The sequence below is a fragment of the Colletotrichum fioriniae genome, assembly GCF_027942845.1.
Source record: "Colletotrichum fioriniae strain IMI 355084 chromosome Unknown scaffold_3, whole genome shotgun sequence".
NCBI lineage: Eukaryota > Fungi > Ascomycota > Sordariomycetes > Glomerellales > Glomerellaceae > Colletotrichum > Colletotrichum fioriniae.
Window position 1 is genome coordinate 1133749 of NW_027076839.1, and position 23782 is coordinate 1157530.

The 23782-nt window shown below is 52.6% G+C and overlaps 5 protein-coding genes across 5 annotated transcripts; 2 read left to right on the forward strand and 3 right to left on the reverse strand.

Annotated features, from left to right (window-relative positions):
• Positions 1-4150: 4150 nt before the first annotated feature.
• N0V96_003198 (uncharacterized protein) lies at positions 4151-5144 on the forward strand (the record flags this gene model as incomplete). The annotated part of the gene is made up of 3 exons (XM_053190976.2): positions 4151-4399; positions 4502-5016; positions 5072-5144. 3 exons carry the CDS (start codon positions 4151-4153, stop codon positions 5142-5144), a joined length of 837 nt encoding a protein of 278 aa, XP_053051401.1.
• Positions 5145-5557: 413 nt separating this feature from the next.
• N0V96_003199 (uncharacterized protein) lies at positions 5558-7308 on the reverse strand (the record flags this gene model as incomplete). Its single annotated transcript, XM_053190977.2, has 3 exons — positions 5558-6524; positions 6601-7059; positions 7121-7308. 3 exons carry the CDS (start codon positions 7306-7308, stop codon positions 5558-5560), a joined length of 1614 nt encoding a protein of 537 aa, XP_053051402.2.
• A 2431-nt stretch (positions 7309-9739) lies between these two features.
• N0V96_003200 (uncharacterized protein) lies at positions 9740-10293 on the reverse strand (the record flags this gene model as incomplete). Its single annotated transcript, XM_053190979.1, has 3 exons — positions 9740-9879; positions 9955-10217; positions 10283-10293. The coding sequence occupies 3 exons, from the start codon at positions 10291-10293 to the stop codon at positions 9740-9742; spliced, it is 414 nt and encodes a 137-aa protein (XP_053051404.1).
• Positions 10294-10418: 125 nt separating this feature from the next.
• Positions 10419-11980, forward strand: N0V96_003201 (uncharacterized protein; the record flags this gene model as incomplete). Its single annotated transcript, XM_065756767.1, has 2 exons — positions 10419-10487; positions 11429-11980. 2 exons carry the CDS (start codon positions 10419-10421, stop codon positions 11978-11980), a joined length of 621 nt encoding a protein of 206 aa, XP_065614534.1.
• A 3120-nt stretch (positions 11981-15100) lies between these two features.
• Positions 15101-20013, reverse strand: N0V96_003202 (uncharacterized protein; the record flags this gene model as incomplete). Its single annotated transcript, XM_065756768.1, has 6 exons — positions 15101-16456; positions 16517-16605; positions 16731-17326; positions 17382-18516; positions 18590-19749; positions 19904-20013. 6 exons carry the CDS (start codon positions 20011-20013, stop codon positions 15101-15103), a joined length of 4446 nt encoding a protein of 1481 aa, XP_065614535.1.
• Between the last annotated feature and the right edge of the window lie 3769 nt (positions 20014-23782).

Below are 23782 nucleotides of genomic sequence, written 5' to 3' on the forward strand. Positions count from 1 at the left end.
CTTTAGGGACTCGCATCAGGGTATTATACACTTAGAGTGCTGCGCTAGCAATTTGACTTTCGTCAACAGAGGCTTTGGTTCGATCATTTCGATTTTACTGGATTTTCAACTCACTTAGTCTTTGGGGATCATGCGCCATGTGAATCTTCCAGGCTGCTGCGAGTCTTCTAGCCGAAAGCCTACACGAAGACTTGCCAGCACCTCCATTTAGTGTTCGTCTTATTTTCATGCGGACTACTAGGAGTGTAGACAACGCTACTTCGGTCTACCTAGGTTCTCAAGGCTGTGTGACAAAACAAAGGTGCCCGGGAATGGGATAGTCTCTCCGAAATATACACGAGTTCAGCCGTGATGAATATATAGTGAACTTGACAGTAATCGTCGAGATTTAAAGCTTTGGTAATAATCAAGACAAAGGAACGTACGGAGTAAAGCGCTTGCATTGACGTGTGAAATCGTGGGCCGTACCTCGGACAATCATATGGACTACCTACGTACCTTCGTGTTACCTTAGTGAGGATACTTGACAGAAAGGAATATTCACAGCCTCAGCTTGATAGATCATAGCCAGAATTGTCTAGAGAATTCAAAACGAGTGAATCTATAGACCACATTTCACAACTAACTATCATCGTATGCCAGATTGGGATTATCATATTTTAGTTCTACTCTTATAGTCTCAGTGAAGGTATTAGTCTCGATGTGCTAAGTGGTACAACTCCGCATTCGGCTTGGTTTCCGAAGTCTTGGTTGCTAAGCGAGCGATACGAGCACTGCCTTGCGGAGCTCCATCGGCTTTAAACGCCGTCCACATATTTCTTCGACCGGCGCCAACGTCAGCATCAGCGAACGTAGGCTCGGAATCTTAGAACGTCCCGCCCTTCCGACTTCCCGCTAATCTTGGATCATAAACTCGAGATCTGTAGAAGGTTTGTTGAGTGGGTGTGTCTGCTGCCGGTAGATCTCCCTCTCTTTCCGGCAATAGCACACAGCAGCCTCCAGGGGTTCGATCGCGACTTCGGATAAGAATCGGTGACATATCCGGCACGGAAGTGTCAAGGAGCATCGGACGCGATGGAGGTTCTTCCGGAGCGGAGGACTGCAGCCAAAATTTCGAAGAAACCACACAGAAAGTCCAAACTTGGATGCCATACTTGCAAGAGACGTAAAATCAAGGTTCGTCTGATATTATACTGCCACCTGCACGCCACCTCTTCTTTCAGTGATGGATCCTTGGGCCCTACCGAGCTTAAGACCGTCCATACACCACGACCCCTTGGCCGAATTTGCATAATTTGAACGATTCACGCACCTACTTTACTCTGATTTACCTGCTGACTTTGGCTTCCCATAGTGTGATGAATTGAAGCCAGCATGTCAAAACTGCGTGCGTCACCTGGTGACGTGCGACTTCCTGCAAAGTCGCTCGATGGCGATATCCATGCGCAGCATACAAATCACCTTGCAAACAAGCCTGGACGCCAGAAATGCAGACGACTCAGCGACATCTACCAGGCCGGCGCCGGCTATCGACCAAGCCCTCAACTTTGTCGACTTGGAGTTGATCCACAACTTCACTACCTCTGTGTACATGACTCTATCAACAGATGACCTCGTCCGCCAGATGTGGCGAGTCTCGGTAGTGCGCATGGCGCTGAAATGCGAATATGTGATGCGAACTTTGCTCTCCATATCGGCTCTACATCTAGCCCACCAGCAGCCAGAACGAAAGGAGGCTCTCGTGGCTAAGGCCCTGCTTTATCATCGATCAGCCTCGAGAGAAGCAATGGAGTTGATGAGTGCTCTTGATGAACGAAATGCCGAGAACTTATTCTTGTTTTCACTCCTTACGATATTTTTCGGTGAGTGACCACTCCATACTTGGATAATGAAATGAAGTCGTTGCACCTCGTTTTTCTTGCCTTTCACACCACTCTAGCACTCCAAGATTACGCCTGCATAGGCAGCACACTGGCTTACAAAATTCAGCTCTGGCGTCGGGACGCTATCTGAAGGAATCAGTGGTTGTTTGGGAGTCCGCGTTCCCGGACTGGACCTTTCTTCTATCCGGAGCCTGTTCTCTCATCAAACTCCTCAATTCGAAGAATTACGAGGGTCCCTTGACCCCTCTGTTGACATACGCAAAAGAACGATTCTTTACTGCGCGTGATGACTCCCGAGCTCGACCAGCCGCCTTGGAAAGTCTGCGAAAGCGCGTCAGTGGTAGCAATATCGACAAGGAGTTGCTGCGCATCCACAATTTGGCTATCGACGAATTAGGTCACCCTCTTTCTCTTGCTCTGCACAGTGGAGGCCGTGGTATGGACATCATGGACATGTTCATCTGGAAATACTTCGTCTCGGATGAATTTCTGCCTCTGCTTAAAGAGCCGAGAGCAAATCAAGAGGCCATCGTTATTTATGCCCACTTTTGTGTGGTGCTGAAGAGATTAGAGAGTCAATGGTGGCTTCAGGGCTGGTCGATTCATCTAATATCACAGGCGTGGGAGTTGCTAGATGAGAGCCATAAGCCTTGGATCCAGTGGCCAATGGAGGAGCTAGGATGGGTGCCCCCAAGCTAATCATAGAGGACAATATCACGAATTAAGGAACATGAATGCCAGATCATGAAGGTTAAATGGGTACCAAGCCGGGCAGTCAGAGTTTATGTCACTGTGGCAGCATCTTGTAGGCGAGACCTGTACCACAATCTTTGCGGACCCAGCAATGTGACGACTTAACGAAGCGACATGGCGATAACTCAGTTGCACACATAATAACCTCAAGTCGCGAGCGCAAGGTATAATATCAAATGCTGCGTTAGTCTGAAGTTCATACCAAGTATACTATCAAACGCCACAGATTGAAGAGCCAATGAGGATTTACGATGCCTCAACTATCTACGGTAATCAATTCTATCGTATTGCATGTCTTCCAACCTTGTTTGGCCGGTACACCACATACTCGAAAGAGACACCTGCTGGGGCGTCGATTTCTCCTACGAGTCAATATGGAACATGGGAAACCAAGTCCTTTTTATCTTCCTGCAAGCAGCTCCTTTTCAGGTGGAAGCATTTGCCTTGCTTCAGCCTGATACGCGGAAATCAATACCCTCAAAGTTGCCCCGAGACATTAGTTTTCGTGCCATTCCCTGCACCAATGGCCGATAATGAAAGAAGCAGTCTCAGTCATCAGTGTTACCAAGTTATTGCTTAAATAGGCAGGTTCTATCGTGCTTCTACAGTTGGACGAAAGGCCGTCTTGGCAGCGCTTGGCATACTAGCAGTAACAAGCAGTTGAATTAATACAGTGCAACCACACACCGCTAGCGCCAGTTGTGAAGCTTGTCCGCCATTCGACCAACACCAAGACTCATCCCACGTCTTCCGCCCGGCCCCTCATTAAGGTCAGGTTGATCAACAGATCAATTTAAGCTTATCGGTCGAAGCCGGCGCCCGACCGTATTACGACGAGCGTATTGTTCCCCTCGGCCTGATCGCTTCATGCAGGGAGAGAACCTCTGCCGGGCCACAGGACAAGTCCCCACACTAATCTGACTCTGACTCTCTCTCTCTCTCTCTCTCTCTCTCTCTCTCTCTCTCTCTCTCTCTCTCTCTCTCTCTCTCTCTCTCTCTCTCTCTCTCTCTCTCTCTCTCTCTCTCTTGGCTATCAACAACACTAACTTGACCACAGAACATAGAAGGTGGCAGATATCGAACCCCGCGGTTTCCACGGGTGCTTTTTCGAAGACCCCGACTCAACCTCAGCTGCAACTGAGTCTTGGTATCAGCCAGATGAGGAAGGCGTATGAAGAAATGGAAAGACAAGTCTCGGGCTCGTTTCCGGTTTCCTTCTATCAGCTGATGCGCCTTTTTACTTTTGGGATACAGTGGTCAATGGGCTTCCTGTTAGGGCATCGTTCCAAGCCAATTCAGCTCGCTGCAACTTACCAGGCAACCTCCAGAGGCCCGAGAATAGAAGCCAAACAACGACGAGATGACCTTCATCAAGAGAGACAGATGATCGAGTATATATAGCCCAGATCTCTTGCCATCAAGGTTCCCCTTCTTAGCTCGACATCCCTCTCAGTCTCGCAACTCCTATCCAAGTCGCTTGTTCGCTTCCCGGTCCCCGGCTCACTCTCGTCACCATGCATTTTAACCTTGCCCTCGTCGCGGCTCTTGCCGCCTCCGTTTCTGCTGCGGTGACCCCCGCCATTAGATTCGGCTGTGCCACTGAGGAGCCGTCCGCCGAGCACTTTGAGATCTCCAAGAAGCTTGCCGAGGAGGAGGCCGCCAACAACGGTACTGTCAGCCTGGCAGCTCTGGCCACCATCACCGTTCCTACTTACTTCCACATCGTGGCCTCCTCTCAGACTGTGGCCAATGGATACATCACCGTAAGCTCTCCTAGCTTCATGTTTTCCTTTCTTAGCTCCACCTTGAGCGTATTCAAAAGTCAGTGTAACTAGAAGAGTCACTTACATGGCATATGGATGTAGGACAAGATGGTCACCGACCAGTTGGCCGTGATGAACTCCAACTTTGCCCCCCACGGCATCCAGTTCAACCTGGTCGAGACCACCCGTACCATTAACTCCGCCTGGGCCGGCTACAGCAGCCAGACCGCCATGAAGACTGCCCTCCGCAAGGGTGACTACGGCAGTCTAAACCTGTACTTCCTCAAGAGCGTCGGAGGTGCTTTCGGAATCTGCACGTTCCCCACCACCGCCTCCCCCGGCTCCTCTGCTTTCATCGCCGACGGCTGCACCATCCTGTCCTCGACTGTTCCCGGCGGAAGCGAGACCAACTTCAACCTCGGAAAGACTGCCACCCACGAGATCGGTCACTGGTTCGGTCTGTACCACACCTTCCAGGGCGGCTGCAACGGTGGAGACTCCGTTGCCGATACCCCTGCCCAGGCTAGCTCTTCTTCCGGATGCCCTGTCGGCCGTGACTCTTGCCCCAGCATCGCCGGCCTCGACCCCATCCACAACTACATGGACTACTCCTACGAGTAAGTTACTACCCCGCTTGAATTCACTAAAGCTTCTTGCTGACGTATGAAACAGCTCTTGCTACGAGGAGTTCACCCCTGGCCAGCAGACCCGCATGCTGAGCTTCTGGAACAACTACCGCGCCTAAGCTGTTCGCTTTTGCGCACTTAATTGACTTTGACACCGGCACGATACAACTACAACATGCACCATGTAGCATCTCTTGTATATATGTAGTTTAAATTCAAAGTTGTGTCCAGAAGAGCCTAAACTTGTTAGATTCTGTCTTCAAGTCTCAAACTGTTGTCTTCCGTCCGGGCTTACGGGGTTCCGAATGACTTAGCCTTGTTTCCCGATATCATTGAAGAGCTCAACAGCAGGCTTTAGGGGTTCTTTGAGCAGGGAAGAACCGATGTTACCTGAGGCTTTACCACATCTTTCTGGATCACACAACAAGAACTGCCGAAGGAAGTTACTTAACGCATCATGTCTTGACTTGAGACCGCAAGCTTGGTTACAATTTCCTTAGAGACCAATTGTTATTTATGGCTTCTTTGGGCTTTAGCCTACCGATAACTGTAGCCTTGTCCCTGGTGTGCCAGTCTCAACTCTCCACTTGCCTTCAAACTCTTTCCTCGATCGTACTGTGATAGGGATCGGCTCCGCAGGAGAATGCAGTGCCACAAAGAGACCTTCAACCTTGGGCATTCTCCACTCCCTTCCAGATGGGCCTTCGCCCTTGAAATCTGGCGCAATTTCAAAGTCGAGTTTCAAAGTCATCAACGCAATTAGTGTCATGGTGCCGGTAGTCGCAAACCATCGTGCAGGACAGACATGAGGAGCCACGCCCCAGATGGGAAAGGAGTGAGGTGCCAAGTCTCCTGGGGCGGCTACGCCTGGCGCATTGGGCTTCTTCTTCATCTTGATGAATCGATAGGTATCGAAGGAGGTAGCGTCTGCGCCCCATGTTTCCTCATTACGGAGGATGGGAATGCCGTTGATCTGCACATAGTTGCCGCTTTTGAGAAGCTGGGTCTTATCGTCGACCGTGATAGTCGTGTCGCGAAGAACTTCTCGAATGTGTGCGTGGATAGTATGCAAGCGCTGCGCCTCCTGAATCGAGGAGAGGAGTAGCGGACATGCTGACTTGATGATAGAGATGTCCAAGCAAAACTCGCCGTTTTCATCTTTCTTGACAGCTTTGCGTACTTCTTCGCGGATTGCGTCAACAAGCCACGGGCGAGAGAAAACCTCAAAGACGGACCACCATGTTGTTGGCACGTAGTTGGCCAGCATAGCAATGTCAAAGCCAATATTGATACGCCCAATATCGCGCGGCGATACTCCGTTTTCTGCCATAATCCGTGATCGACCCTTGAGAAGACCTGAGGCTGTCTCTGTGCCCCCGAGGCGAACGTATTCTTCGTACCGTAGACCGTTACGTTCACGCGCTTGCATTGCCTTTTTAGCAAATAACTCTGCAATGATACCTCCCGGAAGAAGCAAGTGTGCCTTATCAGCGAAGGTCCTATAGATGGTCAGCTTCTCGTCTCGAACTAAGTCTCTTCACACGAAGCCGGCAAGGGCTATAAGAAAGTACGTACCAGAAGTCAGCCTCATGATCAGGGTTCTTGAAGGGGTTCAGAGGACCGAACATCCCTTCCGTAGCTGACAGCCCGACGGTGTGCTTCACCCAGGCAAACAGATCGATCGGAACGCCTGTTTCTGATGATTCGAGGGCACTTGCGGCTAATTTGTCAACAATTTCGAGTTTCACCTGCGTTGCAACAAGGCTCATGTCATCAAGCTCGGGACCAGCTGCCAACGTCGTGCGCTGGACTCTATCGAATTCCTTAGCCTCGGGGCCACCTCCGAGGTGATCTTGCAAGTTGGTGGCCTTCTCATCGGCACCGCTAAAGTTGTGTGCTGCCTTGGCTGCAAAGGGCGCAAAAGAGATTGTCCTAGCATTGCGCTGGATCGACGAGATGAATTTGCGTTCTGCGATAATGTAGAATTTGAAGGAGAAGATGGGTGCAGAAAAGATCTTTGACTTGGCGTCGGCCCTGTCGTATCATGTCAGCCTGAAGATCATCCAATGTTGAGATCGAGCAAGCGGGATCTTACCCAACTTTGGTAAAGTAGTTGCCAGAACCGTACTTGTTCAGACCGAGAAGATGCCCGATCAATGGTACGCGAGGCCGGATGTACTCTGGCTCTTGAGGATTTTTGGACAGGAAGAAGAAAGACTCCAGCAAGTAACAGCCGATAACAACAACCGCGAAGACTGTGCCGGCCAGCGCAGGGAGCTCCATTTTGCAATTTTCTAGCAGTAAGATCAGTCGCGAAGAGAATGAGAAGCACTGGAAAGTCGATAGGGACAATCGGGGTCATATATCATCAAAAGCGTTGACCTGTCGCAGATCCTTCAAGGGGCCATTCGTAATCGTATTGGAGGTTCGGCAGTCGGCTGTCAGCATTCAGAACCCTGTCGGGCATCGAGGATGTTCATTAAAATCCCACTGGAACGTCTACACGAAAGCTGCATTTAGTTACTCCACAAAGCAGGGATCGCACTAGTTCGATTACGGGGCTGCTATGGACTAAGGAACCAGTTGAAATCAGTAATTGCGTAGGATTGATTGGCTTGATGGACCACGGTCAGAGCCCAGCCGCCAGTCCAATGTCTCACGTCAGAACTTTGGAAATGGCTGAATCCCTTGACAAGCAACTGAGAAGGTTCGAATCTGGATCCGGTCTCGCACATAGAACTGAAGCCACATGAGTGGCTTGCCGTAAGTGCGAGTCCTGATGGCCGCGGAGTACGGAGTACTCGAGTCGAACACCAAGACTGTAGTGCACAGGCCCTTCCTTTCTGAATATTTTGTTTGTAGACGATGTGACCCTTTAACTTCCGTCACGGTTTCCGCGATTTCCACGGATTGGTTGTAAGTTTCGCACCAGCAACTCCTGTCCACAATCCCAATAAGATATACATGTCGGGATCTATGCGAATTCAAGCAAGCTGGAATTTTGCATCATCCTACTGATATGGTTTCACGATAACCCCCCCATACTCCAGGTCTTAGGTAAGATATGACTAGAAGATAGGAATTTGAATTCCCGCAGTGTTGCTACCGCCGTCCTCTCTGCGTGATCCTCAACCAAAAGTCATGTGTTATCCAAAATCCTGCACTCCACAATTTCATAGGCTTTTCAGGCTTCGCAATAGCAAAATCGTATCTACGTAGAAGCTGCGGATGAATCACGTCAGTAAAGCTTTGATTCAATAGAAAGACCACAGGAGTTTACCTCGACAAAGACCTTGTTCAACTCCATCAATGCGATGTTCCTTCCCATGCAGTAAAACTTGCCATGTCCAAAGACCAAATCGGTAGTTGATATCATCGCCTTGTACCTTCCTTCGTCATCAGAAGTTGCTGCCTCTATCCACCTCTCTGGCCTGAAGAGATGTGCATCCGGTCCGAAAATATCTTTCGATCGGCCGATGCTGCACACGTTCTCTCCCAGCTGCGTCCCTGAGGGCAATCGATATCCATGAATGATGTCCCCTTCTGATGGGACCTGCTTGCTGACAATGCCGGTAGATGGTGGGTATAGACGAAGACCTTCGCGTATCACAGCTTGAAGATATGGCATAAACCTCGCTTCCGAACCTTTGATGGGAGAACCAATCATCTTCTTGGAGATGAGAGTGTCAATCTCGGCTCGGAGGGCTGTAAAGGCTTGAGGATTGGATAGGAGTGACAAGAGAATCATACGAATCGCCGTTGCTGTGGTGTCGGAACCAGCAATGCTGTGGAAGGTCAACTTTTGAGTCCAAATCCTTAAGCCGAAGAAGGCACTCACGTTTCAACGTAAACTTCCTGCGTAAGCTCTTCTCTCGTCAGACCAGCATTGATAAATGACTGAATCATGTCCCGGCCGGGCTTCGTATCCGGAGCCAGTCGCCCATCAACAAAGGTTTTGGCAAAACTGACCCATGCATGTCAGTCGTCTCACTTACTCGCATGCTTTGGGTATTCAACATCCACTCACCCCATAAGCGCCCCAAATCCAGCTGAATCTCCAGACTTTGGCAGCCCCAGATTGAGAGGCCAACTGTGCAGAAGCGTAGCCAACCACGGCACGTTTCCCATAGTGATCATGACCGGAAAGAAGGCGTCTTTCGTGGCAAGGTAAAGCTGGGCAAGATAAGATGGGATCACTTGCAGTCAAAAACCGCCGAAAGAACCTCTACTGAACGTCAGCTGACGCTTCTGAGTGTGCGCGCTTATTAGTTCTCCAGCCATGTTCTAGAATTCGTTCGATACTGTAGTATGAGGTCTAATTCGATTAAGTTAGGTTGACTCTGGATAACTTTCGAAAGTCTCGAGATAAGGTCCTCTCAACAACTTTCATCAACAACACTGCCAGAGAAACATGGCATAAATGCGTCAATGCCTGCCTCCGACCAAGGGTGAGAAAATTGACACAGAATGGGGTCGACACATTATTAATAGAAGCAAAATTATGAGTTTTCAGTCGAGATTTATTGCAGTTATAGTCAAGCTACCGCCAACACGTCCCTTTGGCCCAGCGACCCGAAAATTCCATATCAACCTCTCGATGCACACCGATATATAATCACCGTCCCCACTCAGGCATTTCATCCTAATGATTTCACACACGACCTCGACCTCGACCCGCAGGTCACCGACCTTGGTCTCCTGTGCGCGCGCGAGCCTAGTATAGGCCAACGAGGATGTCACCTCGGACCCGAGCCGTGAGGTGAACCTCGGCTTCAAGGTCAAGCTTGATACCGACCATGAGGCCGGCGTCCTTGAGCTTGCCGTTGTCGTCAACGGGACCCTTGAGGAGGTTTCCTGCCAAAGTACTGTGTCAGCCCGCTTCTATCATTGATAGAGAAGACGATAGGGTAGAGAAGGGGATGACCTTACCGATGGGTCCGTTGGCGGGGCCGGAGAGACCGGGCATGGGGAGAGAGTTACCGAAGCCGCTGTTCTGGTTGTTGGTGTTGTTGTTGTTGATGGACTTGGTGTTGTTAGTGTTGTTGAGAGCCGAGTTGGGGTTGCTGGTGCTGAGAGAGTTGTTAGGGTAGCTGCTGTTGCTCGTGCTCGAGTTGAGGGGGTTGCTGGAGCTGGTGGTAGTGGTAGACGGGTTAGAGGTGGTGGTGCTGGTCGGGGGAACCGAGTTCTTGGCTCTAAAGGGGAGGAAAATTCAATTGGTCGTGGGTTCAGACCTGTTGGGCATGTTGGTTGTACTTACGGGGAAGACATGGTTGCGGTGGTGGTTGATCGGGGACGTGGAGGGGGTAATAGAGGCGGAGTGGGTGGACGAGAGGACGAAGGTCGAGGAGCCGAAGGTCTAGGAGACGACGGGCGAGAAGACTGCGAAAGCGAAGATGGCGGACGTGGCGAGGCCGGACGATCAGGAGAGGACGGTCGTGAAGAAGATGGTGATCCCAGACTTCGTACGTGGATGAACTTGAGCGATGGTCTCTGGCGAAGCTCAGGCTTTTCAGGCGGTGGCTGCTGGTCCGGCGGAATCTTGTCGAGAGACTGCTCGGAAGGAGATCTTTTGCGAGAGTGCCTGGAGGCCGAGTTGCTATGAGACTGAGGAATCTTGGTGCTGCCGAGGAAGAAGACGGCCATGACAGCTGGGCATCTGCTTCCTCTTTTATCCTCTGCTCGACGGCCATGAGGTGAGACATTGTCGCACAAGAGTAATATGAAGATTGGAGAACATCATCCAATTCTCCTTTCGTCCGGACGTCGCCGTCGTACGCTGCTGTAGCACTGCTGCTGTCGCCGCCGCTGGGGGATTTTCGACAAGGATGCCATAGGAACCTGGCGGTGGAGATTTCTGCAATGGAGAGACAGCTCATGGACTCTCTGCCCGACGGGATATTTACCGCGCAGCTCCCAACAAAAGAAAGCACATCTATGCTTTCGGGGGTGATGCCTGCTGGTCGGTGAGCTTTTTACTCCAGGGGAAAGGCTTGAACGGAATACATCGGGAGCAAAGTTCTGCCAGACACTGGCATAAATCCATCCTCCGTTGGGCTGCATTGTCCCCCTTTTCCTACCTATCAAGCACCCAGCAGAGACATCACCTAGACGATTAGAGAACAAACAAACATGGTAGCGCAATTCATCGTCGCCTTCTCGGCGGTCTTCGGCATGGCGGAAGCTATCCGACACACACAACAGTCAGCCCGGAGGAAAGAACATCGCAGCCGGAAAAATAACCTCATCATCCGCTGCCGCAAGTCAACATGTCACTCCCCAGATATCCACGGGAAACATGTAGTCCTCTCGGGAGACAAGGTATCTCAGATCCAAGTCACCCAGTCCCGTTCCCTTGAGTCCCAAACTAGATTTGCTAATGAGAGCTGTTTGCTCCCTTTCTTAGCTATTTGTCGACACCGGGACTGATCCCGATTTCGCATTTGGACACCAGTTTGCGGGCTACTTCCTGCCGTACCCAGACAGCCAATACGCCGGTCTGGTCTCAACTATTTGCGACGAGCCGCCCATCATGAACTGGATCTACGTGGATCGTGACACGTACGAGGTCAAGTTTGGGACCCGGCCGTACGCTCAGCACAACTACACGGGGCCGTTTGATTGCACTAGGCAAGACAAGCGACTCACATTCGCCAGCTGGGAAGGATTCTGTGTCGTGAAAACGGGGAACTTTTGGTCTCTCTACTTTGACGTCGAGCAGGATGGGCTCAAGTCAAAGCTTCCTGAGGGCGTGACTGCCCTCGAGGTGGATCTCTTGCGCGTCGAGGTGCCTGTTAAGCCGGTCAAGCCTGAGGAACAGGAGCAAGCGGAGGGCAAAGAGTCAGGTGAAGAGGGCAAAAAGAACGGTGGTAGTGACAGCAGCAATCAAGACGACAGCGGTACCAGCCCCCAAACGGGAGCAAATGAGGTGGAGTTGGAGTCTCCCGAGGTTGACTGATGTGTGGAGATACCAGGGGGAGAGGGCAGCTAGGGAAGGTTGTCCATTGCTGTGGAGGAATCGTCCACAGTAGAACAGCCAATGTGCTCTAGACAGCTTCATGAAAGGAGAAACAGTTTCATACCTTTAATCCCAGCTATTGCCTTGCCAAGCCCGAAAAGTGTGGCCCATCGGACGATTCCCGCTCCCGATTCGCAAGGATACAGGTATCACATCTTTCCCATGGCGAAGAAAACCACGGTTCTCGAATGGCAAAAGGGGGAAGTCCCAGCCGCCCCAACCCCGGATTCCGTATAGGTAGCTCTCTTGAGTTGTGCCCCATGGATGTCCACTCAAACTTGCAGTTGCCCGTCCTGCCACGATGAGATCAGCGCGTCCTTCGTCGAGACTGGATTTACGACCCGGGCGCGGTCTGCGAAAGAACAGGGGTCATGCAGATCTCCCGCTGCTGGCCTTTGCTCGACTCCATATCCCGCGAGCTGAAGTCGGGACGAAGCAGTCCCTGCGGCCAGGCCTCATCCCGGCACCGATCATGGAGCCGTCATTCGTAAATCTTGAACTTGACTTCCGGCTTTTACCTATACGACACGTACATGAAAGCTCGTCCCCATACCTTGCCTTACGGGTACCTCAATTCGCAGCGTCGAAGAAAGTTTTTTCCTCCATCTTTTTGCCGAGATGGTACCCGTCCTATTGTCCGTTGTCCCTGAGACATTAATGGCGCCCAGTCCTGCTGCATGGCGTGACTTTGAAGGCTTGTGTCCACCTTTTCCCGGTTCCGCTGCGAGGCGGCCGACGGCTGAGGCTCGAGAAAAGCAATGCCGCGGCGCTTAGTCCTTACAATGGAGGGCCCGCATTGTCATATCGTGCCAGCTAACCGGAATTTGCATTTGCTGTAGAAGTCACGCCACATTTGAGGTTGATGATCTCGATTTTCTTCCCACATTTTGGGCGGTCAAGTTCAACTCGGGGTCTACTGATCGATTCATCCTTCTTGTATTTGCAATTCGGTGGCCACTTTCTTTTGTTGCTGTAATCCCAATCCTTCACACTCTGTTCGAGATCACAGTTTTTCCACCTGGTTACCTGATGATCTGATTTTGACAAATCCGCTTTCGAAGAGAATGAATCAGTTCCCTCGCAAAACCCAGCAAATCAACATTGAACAGTCGCAAGCCTGGTGTGTTGGCAGATACCCACCTAGATCGTTACCCCACAACCAGCCTCACCCACTCTACCTGACGGGATTAACCTCGCGCATGCCGGGTCCCTACGGCGGTGGAAGTTCGTGGGAGGTATTCTCAGCGGGACCAAGACTCAACACTCGAGGAATCAAGAGAAGGAGAGAAAAAGAGAAAGCGGGATGAGACCCCGACCCGGGCCGGTCCAATGTTTCCAAACCTGAGACCGGATTGTGGTCTTTGCATTTCTTAGAGGCATAGGAGTGGAGCTGCCGCTGCGCCAAGAGCTGCTACTATTGTTCTTGTACGGCTGAGCGCCACCTGGGAATCCATGATGAACTTCTCAACTCCCTTTGCAAAACTTTGCAAAAGTTTTATGTCTTCACAATAGCCTGTCATAGCAGACAGAGTCGTAAAAGCCAGACTTCAGTCTCTACCCGGTGCTCGATCTCCTCCGTGCCAGCCTCTGCAACAATGAGCCGGCTCCTTCCGGCCCTCAAGCCCGGCGCCGCCGAGACGCCCCGAGATCCACTTCTCGGGATGTTGTGCAGAAACTCTAAACCCCCATTTCCTAGCGCTCGTTCCCTAGCATCCCGGAAACCGTCGTGACTGTGCATCCACATGCAACGTGCGTAAGCCGTGACAGCTCCGACCCTGCCAGAAGCCTTTGGGTTCAGAGAGTTCCGGGGCTCGGCGGCTCAGACATCGGGAAGAGTTTGGAGTATCCACAACGGAGCCCGGCGAGATCCAGCCACACGACGACTCTCCAAAGCAAGGCCTAGCCTTGTCTGGATCTCTCGCTTCCCGCCTCATTCGACTCGCTGGCCTCGCCATCTCAGCCGAGTGACTCGCGAGGCCGTGGTCAATACAGCAGTACGGATATTGGGCCGACATCACCCGAGAAGAAAGAAGGGCCCGCTATTTGATCCTGCAGCCTGCCGTAGTGGCCTGATTCCCCATGGCTTCGTGGCCCTTGGCAAATGGTATATCCTGGTCGTGTCTTGAGCTTCGAAGCCTTGAACTTGGATTCTTGCCAAGGCTTCGTAAATACCATCCAAAGAACGATTGGCATTAAGTTTTTTCTTCGACAGGCGGCTAGGTGAGACGCGTACATGCTGTTGTATGTGCCATGCCGATGCAAAATCATTACATCTCCAGGCCTCAGGGGGGAAGCCTTTGAAGGATTATGTGATCATTTTTGCACGGCTCCTAGGGACATAGACTCCCTTGAATCTCCTTTCCTTACTGGCTCACTTCCGTTAGTCGTATTCGTCAAATATCTATACAACTCGAATGTGAATCGGACGCGCCAACCGCGCGTAGCATGCTCACAGCCCTGCCCACAATGTTCTCCTTCCAAAGGGGCGGGACTCTCGCCGATCCCTCTCGGGAGATTTACATGCCTCCACACGAGCATGATCTGATCTTAGGTAGTTACATTAGACACTTGCCTCCCATTAGTTCTGCGGCTATGGAATTTCCATGACGAGACCACCGGTGCATATTCTCATCAATGTCCAATGTGTCAATGGCGCACCTGCAGCTCGGATAATGTCGATCATACAGAGATCGTCTCCCGCGGCAAGGAACTCGGCAGTGGCTTATTCTCTGTGGTAGCACGGTAATGTGATGCGAACGTATTTAGTGGGTGAACATATGGCAACATCTTGATTGGGTGGCCATCAAGGTTACCTTCACGGCATGAGACATCGGTTCCTATCAAAAGGAGTTGAAAGATAGTGCAACAGCCATGAGCAGAGCGATCGGGAAAGACAAGGCATAGAATGGACTAAAGCCACTCTCAAATCAGACTAGAAGGTAGGAGGTATCAATATTATATTTTAGGAAAAGGCTGCATTCGTTTGCCGTGCAGCACGGAGACCGTGGTCCTCTATAGGTAATTACACAAGAATAGACATTAACCCCGCTCAATCATGATTTATGTCGACTTGAAAGAAACTGTCGCGTTGGACTTTTGCAACTTCTCGAGCTCGTCCTTGAGGATGTACAAGCTCAATCTCACACCGGCACCGCAATACTCGGTACTGTTACCAGGACACGTAAACGAGCAGTCCTTAGCCGTCACGTTGGCCGCCGGGGTGGAGTCACCTCCGCCACCGATGTTGAGAGCGTCACCGCACCAGCACTCGCGGCCGTACTCGACACCAGCGTAGTTCTTGTCGTAGCAGGCGCTTAGACACATGCCGATAGTCATGTTGTCGCGGTTGATGATCTGGGCCGGAAGGAGACGGCCGACTTGCGGTTCAGAGAAGCAGCCGTAGTAGGTGAAGTTTTCGTTGCCGGTGGAGATGACTGGTCCGGTTGGAGTGGGAGTGGCGGAGGAGGAAGATGATGTCTTGGTTGAAGAAGTGGAAGTGGAAGCAACTGAGGAGGTGGCCGGTACTGAAGAAGTAGCCGGTGCCGTGGTGTTGGAGAGTACAGTTGCTGGGGCCGATGAAGTAGCCGACGTGACAGATGAGGTAGCCGAGAGGCTGGTGGTAGAAAGAGTGGATGAGGTGGTCGAGGCCTCAGCAGTCGCCGGGATGGACGAGTTGCTTGCTGAAAGAGTGGATGCTACAGCCTCAGCCGTCACTCTAGCACTGGAAAGGGTAGAGTTGGACGGAGTCAAGGAAGCGGTTGTGCTGACGGTGCTGTTAGAGGCTTGCTTCTCGGCCAGAGGAGTTTCAGTCGCGGTGGTGGTTGCGGTCCCGTTGGATGGAGCTGCCAATGAGGCAAAGGCAGCAGCAGTGGTTGTAGCCTCAGCCGATGTGGTCGCAACCACCGGCGAGTACATGTAAACTTGGAGTCGGTCACCGGCACCACAGAATTGTGTGCTGTCGCCCGCGCAGGGGAAAGAGCAATCCTTCTGGTTCGCTGCAAGAGCGCTGCCCGTGCCGAATTCATCGCCACACCAGCACTCCCGTCCATACTCCGTACCGAAGTACTTGAGACCCTGACAGAAACCGCCGCAGGACTCAAGGGTCATTGAGTCGTTAGCGTACGTCCGAGAAGAGAGAGCGCGGACGCCAGTTCCCTCGGTATAGCAACCCTGGAAAAGCCAGTCGCCGACCCTTTCGTTTGCTGGAGGAGCGGTAGAAGTCGGGGCGGCTGAAGTAGTCGCGGTCGTGCCAGTCGGGACTGCACTGGTAGGTTCGGGCAAGGTACCATCGAGCTTGTACAGGTTGAGCCTGGAAGGTCCACCGCAGTACTCAGTGCTGTTATCTGCGCATGCCATGCTGCACTCGGTAGCAGGGGCGGGGACCGAGGCGGCGGCCAAAGTGTTTCCGCACCAACACTATCTCATTGTTAGTTGAAGTGTTTTCAAAATCATTCATGTCAAAGATGTATCACTAACCTCTCCACCATACTCCAAGCCGACATAGGTGTACTTGCTAGCGGCACATGCCTCGACACACAGAGCAACAGTCTTTCCAGTTGTTGTGACTAGGTTAGGCAGAGCGCGCGTGTCGGCGGGCTCGGTGTAGCAACCCTCGCTCACGTACTGACCGACACCAGGGTTCACCTCAGGCCCGATGGGTTCGGGTTCGGCGTAGGAGTTGTCGTGTTACCGTCCCATTGAACAGAGTCAGCAAAGACGGAGATGTAAGCTCCGCCTTCATTGGATCCGAATCCGTTACCACCACAAATTTGGTTGAGGTCGCCACCACAGTCGAAGTTGCAGTTGCGCTCGTCCACCTTCAGTGTGGGAATGTTGGGGCCGCCCCAACATTCAGTGTGATATTGGGTACCGCAGAAGACAGATCCCTTCTCAGCACAAGCAGCAATACACTTGCCGTTCGTGCTCGTAGCGTCACCGTACAACTGGTTTGCGAGTTGGCGGCCGGGGTTGTTCTCCTTGTAGCAGCCGATGTAGCGGTACTTGCCCTGGCCATTGCCGAGCAAGGGCGGCGCTTGTTCGGCAACAGCAGTGCACTCGAAAGTGAAGAAATGCTTTTCAAAGTTGGGATCGTTGGTATTCATAGTCCAAGGCGCCGTGCCGCTGTAGGGGTCGGTGTTCCATTGAGCCTTGGGAACAGTGCACACCAGGGTGGCAGTGGCGCTCTCGCCAGGAGCCAGAACAGTTCCCTCAGCAAGATCAACAAGGTTGGCGGCTTGGATGATGCCGGCAACGCCAAAAGGCGGCTTGGGAAACGGTGAGAGACAGCTTGACGCCACCCTCAGCAGCAGCGTTGGTGACACGGAACTTCAAAGACCGGGACGTGTTCTCAGTGACGTTGCCGAAAGTGAAGTTCTTGGTCGCGTCATACTCTACCCATCCAGTGCCATCGGGCGTCTGGAACTCGACGAGAGCTACAGGAGCAGGGCCTGCAGAGCCGGCAATGGTAAACGCCTTGGTTCCGCCATTGGAAACAACCTGAAGATACGCGCCGAAGGTGCCGCTGACAGAAGAGTCGAAAGCGATGCGAACGGTAACAGCAGTGTTGGCAGGAATTGTGGCCGGAACGTTGGTGAGAGTGAACTTTCCGACGGTAAGGGTAGCAGTGGCTCTGTCCCAGCTGGTGAAGGGACCCTGTGCGCTGCTGGTGGAGAACTGGACGTCAGTGATGGAAAGGGCCGAGTTACCCTGGTTGGACAAGATGACGCTCTCGTCCGTTCCACCCGCTTGGCCGGCGATAACACCCTGGAAAGTGATGGTCGGGGGAGTAATGGACAGCAAAGGACCCGAGCTCTCGCCAGTTCCAGTGAGTCTGATATGGGTACCTTGGCTGTAACCCTCGGCCGTATTGGTTGTGTTGACGACGATGTCGGAAGACACCAAACCAACGGTAGTAGGCTTGAAGGACGCGCCGATTGTGAATGTTTGACCGGCAGTTAGAGTGAGAGGTAGCTTGGGAAGTCCAGAGAGGATAAAGTCTTCAGCCTCATCTAGGCCGACATCCGAAACGGTGACGCCAATGACGGCCGTGCAAGTGATCGTGCGCGGGTCGCTGGTGGATCCAACATCGACGACACCAAATTCGTTGGTGGCAGTGCAGTTGATTGGTGTTGTGACCGGCGAGCCAAAGGCATACAGGTAGCCTTGGGTGGTGCCTTGGTACATGATACCATCTCCAAAGACGGCTCTGGTGAACTTGGTGCTGCCCGGAACGCTGAAGGACTTGATCAAGTTCAAGTAGCCATCCTTGGGGACGGCTTCGAAGATCTTGAGCTGGGAACCCTGTACATCCAGCGTCCAGAGAAGACCGGTGCCAGCTTGGCCGTTGAGAGTAGTGACAGTGCCGTGACTGACACCAAGGATGTAGGCGTTATTCTGAGGGCTGTCGGCGACCTTGGTGAAAGAAGGGACTCCGGCCTCGCAGGAGAACTTGAAGACGTGGGTAGGGTATTGGATGACTTTTTTTTTTAGTTAGTAATCTTATTCGAATATGCGGGCAACATGGGGAAGGACGCAGGAGCTTTTCCTTACCATTGATGTAGATGTAACCGCCTTCGCCAGGGTAGACACCCGCACCGGCGTACACAGAGTTCTCATTCTGGTACACCTGGATCACATTATCAAGGCCATTGGCGCCGTTGCGGTAGCCACCCAAGTCGTCCAAGTTGAGCCAGTACGTCTTGCCACTCTTTCCAGTCACCACACCGATACGCTTGACGTCGCCACAGGAGAATGTGCTGGGCAAGATCTGCAGCGGACTCGTTCCCAAGTCCTTGTCGGCACCGTCCAGAGCCTGCTTCTCCCATGGCATAAAGAAATCTACCAAACTCAAACTTCCATCGGCGTTAATTGTCATGTGAACGGCGGCCTCTTCCAGAGATGTCGGCGGCGTGCGGCCGTTGACGGGAATGGTGCTGAGCTGGGAGGCGTATCCGTTGCCAGTGGCGTAGAACAAAGAACCTGCATCGTCGGAAGCGAGACCACCACCGGACATCCAGACACCACCGCCCTTGACATCGACGGGGACACCGTCACCTTCGGTAGCAAAACGCTCGACGTTGGCACCGCTGGTCTTGTCGAATCCCATGATCCAACCTGTGAAGTTGTATTGAACACAGTGAGAAGCAAACCCAGCGTAGATGTAGTTGCCAACGTGCAGCAGAGCAGGTCGCTGATGATGAATACCGCCGTTGAAGGAGCGAATAGGGTTGTTTCTCGCTACGGTGCCCTCGAGATTGACGGGGAAGTTGGGCTTCTCGCTGAGGTCATTGACATCCAGGGCATGGAGGTAGTAACGGCCGGCAGGTTTTCCTTGAGCAACGCCGGTCAAGGTCTGGTCGACGTACGTCTTGGTAGTGAGGTAGAGAGTGTTGGTCGAGGCATCAATTACACCGGTGGAGGTGACACCGACGTGAGGTTCGATATCATAGCAGCCATCCAAGTCGGCAGACAAGAAGGGAATGGCGAGGCTGCGGGAAGCGATGATGCTGCCCGTCTTTGCATTAATTTTGTAGACATTATTTTGTGTAGTCGCGACGTAGACGTATTGCGTGCTGTCGCCGTCGGGCGTATAAACGAGTGGCTGAGAAAAGATCTGCTCTGCGACGCCGCCATATTTGCCGGGCAGAGGTGTGCGGAAGAGCTGCCCGAACTGGGAGCTCCCCACGACGGAGGGGTCCATGTTGTGGTTTCTTCAAGATGCGATGTTGTGTTAGATCACTATTCTCGGTTTTCATGACTGATCTCGCTGCTCCCCCACCGAGCGGATCGCTGGAGGCGATCGACGCCGGGGAGAGAGATATGGAGATATGGGGATCGGGTCGAGTGAATGGTTTGTGAACTTACGTCTGGTACCCGGCTCTGGAATTGTCGCCTCCCCAGGTGATGGTGTCTGTTGAGGCCAGGCCGTTGGCAAGGCCAACGAGGGCCGTCATCACCCACGTCTTGAAAGCCATGATGAGTGGCTTGTGACCTTCACTGGCGAGATGGCCGGGCGAAGTTGCGGTGGTTTGGCTCTAAACGAAGGAAGCACAAACTGGCGTGAGGGGATGGGAAAAAGCAGAACACCATCGGCCTGGAGGGGGAAGACGGGAGGGCGGCTCTCGATATTATCTCTAAATTGGATCTTTGGCTCTCGAGCGCGTTCGGCTCCAAAGCTGCTGGTCTGCTGCGCCGACGGGCAACGAGAAGCGTGGGACCCATGCAGGGCCGACCCATGGATGATTGGCGTGGCATCAGCAAGCCCACCCATGATGCATCGCATCCCGGCCCGTTCTCGAAAGCTAGCGGACAGGCCTAAAGTCCTAAACCACCCCGGACGGTCGGTCGATGGGGACGGCAGCACGGATCTGACCAGTGAGCCGGCGTCTTGTCACCAGGCCGCAGGAGCTGGGCAGGCTAGATAGGTCTGGGATGCAGTATGCGGCAAGGTATGCGCAGGCGAGGCCGGGGAGGGAGGGGATATGCCAGTCGTGGACCTGTTCGAGGCTGGCCTCGAGCAATATTATCATTGGCTTGGCCCTGTGCCAATGCCTTTGCCATTGGAGTTCGCCGTGCTGCTGTAGAGTATTCTGATAGGTGTCTGGAAAGAATGGCAGAGCACAGAGTCTCGATCTGTGATCCGAGCTGCTGACTTGTCACTCGTGAGAGGCGACGACCGGCGAGTAGGCCCCTGACGATCGCACTGAGAGCCTACACTACACAGTAAGAGCCTTAGAGGTACCTAGAGGTAGGTATTGACACCGCCCTGTCTGCCCCTGGATATTTGACGGGAGCACGGAGAGAGTCCAGCCTCAGCACTAGAAGGCGACACGAAGGCCATGCTTTGCTGCGATGCAACGACAACGACTACGGGTGTTGGCTTCGCTGGCGTTGGCTGGCGCCGCGTGCTATGCCGCGGTGCAATGCTGCAGTGACATGGTGGTATCTTTTATTGGGGATCGGCGGAAGTATGCGGGCTGCCAACGCCACGCCGTCCGGTGTTTTGGGGCACACTATTCCAAGCCAGGCCAAGGGTTGGAGCTCGAGAAGGTTCGGATGATTTTTGTTCTTTTTTTTTTTTTTTTTTTTTTTTTTTTTTTTTGCTGCCTTTGTCTGCCTGTTCCTGGATGCCTGGTAAGACTGGCTTGAAGCAACGGCTTGAAAGGGCGGACGGACATGGAAGACTCGGCAGTGGCCCGAGCGATACACGATGTGAGGCTTGAAGGCGTTCGACGGCGCCCGGCAAGAAGGACGGGAAGAAAACGGCTGGTCGATACGATTACTCATGGATAGATGGCGCGAACCCCAACTGACCAACAACGCAGGGCGTGATGGATAGATAGATGGATGGACGCGTCCGAAGGGATGATGGTCGATGGTAGCCGATGATGGGATGATATTCAAGGATCTAGGGATTGACGGATTGCGACTCGCCAGCTCGTGCAGCTCCGAGGCGTGAGATACCAACGGCCATCAGAGAGATGGGCATTGCGAACCTGTGTGCGTTCGTATTCATCGTTCGATCTTCAGAGTGTAATAACACAGGAACAGTGCTAGGGATTTGAAAGAGCCCAAGTGGACGGGAGTGTTGGTGCCGGGATGATTCAGGTTGTGTGTGTGGGCGAAGAAATGCAACTTTTTTGACGACTTTCCTGAAAGAGAAAGAGGCAGCAGGTACGTACCCACCCAAGATACGGTTAAAATGAGGCACCGTGGACCGTCTCCACTCTGTCCAGTACGTACTTCTATACGTACCTGATGACTGCCCCACACAGCCACCTGCGCGCTGCAAGAGTGGCTCGGTTTAATCGCCGACGACCCGACAGGCCCCACCAGCCCCCGCCAGGATGTTTTTCTGCTGGAGTCAGCCCTCAATCGCCCTCCTTCTCCTCTCTGAATCCCTCCCTCCTCACTTCCTTGTGGTTGAGCTCTTCGTCCCTGTCGTCCATCATCAGCCTGACAGTCTCTGAATCTCCATAATCCACAGTCATCCCGCAAAAGTGGTTCGTGTTCTGGTCCGAGTTGTCCTTGTCCACAGTCCGAGAGAGTCTACTCTGTACCTTACCTTACTCAGTATTCACTGTTTGCTTGCCTATGCTAGCACCCGAATGATCCTCCCTCTTCGCTGCAGGGACCCGTGAAGAAGACCCCAAATATTGGTAGCGAAACATGGCCTCATCGAACAAAGCAGAAAAAACGAAAAACGAAGACAAACAAAGCAGACACGCAGATAACAATGTCCCCCTCCAGCCTGAATCACCAACGGTTTGCCAAGCACACCAGCCAGACACACATACACACAGTACGCACACGGCAGCCATCTTCCCAAGAACCAATACATGATGCCATGCCACCGGCTGCGCGTCTTACAGCATGAAGCACGCCGCTGCTGCTGCTGCACGACTGGCACTGCAGCCAATCCCCATAAGCCAAGGCCTCAACGCTGGAAATAGCACTCTCCAAGTAACCTGATCTGCAGCTGCTCCTAATCTGCCTCAAGCCTAGCGCCACAGACACGCGCGAGTGGAAGTCTGGCAGAGACAAATCTATCCTGCAAAGACACTCTCAACGTGAGAAGTCAACGTCCTTGTTCGTGGCCTACCTCTTCTCAATCACTCTCTCTGATCGGTCTCTGGTGTCATTTTCTCTTCCAGTGGACTGACTGACTGACTGACTGACTGACTGACTGACTGACTTGAGCGCCATCCTTCGAGCTAACGACACATCAAGAGCCCAAGGCCCCATTCGTTTCAGGCGGCAAAGAAACACCAAACAGCGCACTAACGAAATAGTACAGGTACCGACAGCGCCAACGAAGGAATCCAGGAACAGATCGGGACCTGAAGATGCCGCTATCCGCTAGCATGACGCCACTTATGCAAACTCAAGCCCTTTGCCTTTCGCATTTTCTTTCTCGCTGCCCTCTGGCTCTCTGAGAAACGGCGTTTGGGAATCATCAGACCGTCGCCCACGATAGACATACAGCATACTCTGTACGGAGTATAGATGGACCGAAGGCATAAAGATACATCGCTAGCGCTTCTCGTATTCCACCCATCCGCCGAGACGTCACCTTGATCACCTCTCCAGGCTCTCCTTAGCTGTCCGGTGTCCCTGGCTGCCGTATTCTTGCTTTTTGTTCGCCCTATCTCCTGTTAGTTTCCCCTTCCAGTATCTCTGGAAGCGTCAATTTCTCACTATTCCCCATTGCCGGTCTCAGTTTGCGTATTCCTCGACCCCCTAATTTGCGATGTTTCCTCATCGCCATCACCTTTTTTGTTCCTATTCTTTCTTCTGTGGCCGAGAGTCACTATTGTCTTGACTCTTTGTCTCATTGGTCCCCTATTACCCACAATGTCTGAGGGTGTTCTTTTTCTGTCTTTCCCCCTTTGACTTTCCTCCGACCGGCCATCTTCCGCCCGGACAATACTCAGCGTCGCCAAGAGCTTGTCAAGCCTGACTTGCAGGAGACCATTGATTCCGTGCCTGGGGACTGCAGCCTGCCACCAAAAGAGACCTCACCGAGCGACCAATCTCGGTCAGCAACACAGGCAAAATCTGGTGTTCAAAGTTTGCCCGATTTTTCCCACGACTTGCTACCTTCACTAATATGGGTGCTCCCACTAGAGCATGATGACACAATTCCACAAACCTCATCTCTCTGATGCACTCCCTTTTCTCGACCGCCGCAGGCTCAGCTCCCCTACATCGCCTAAACCCAACAACCCCGGCTCTCCGTCCTTC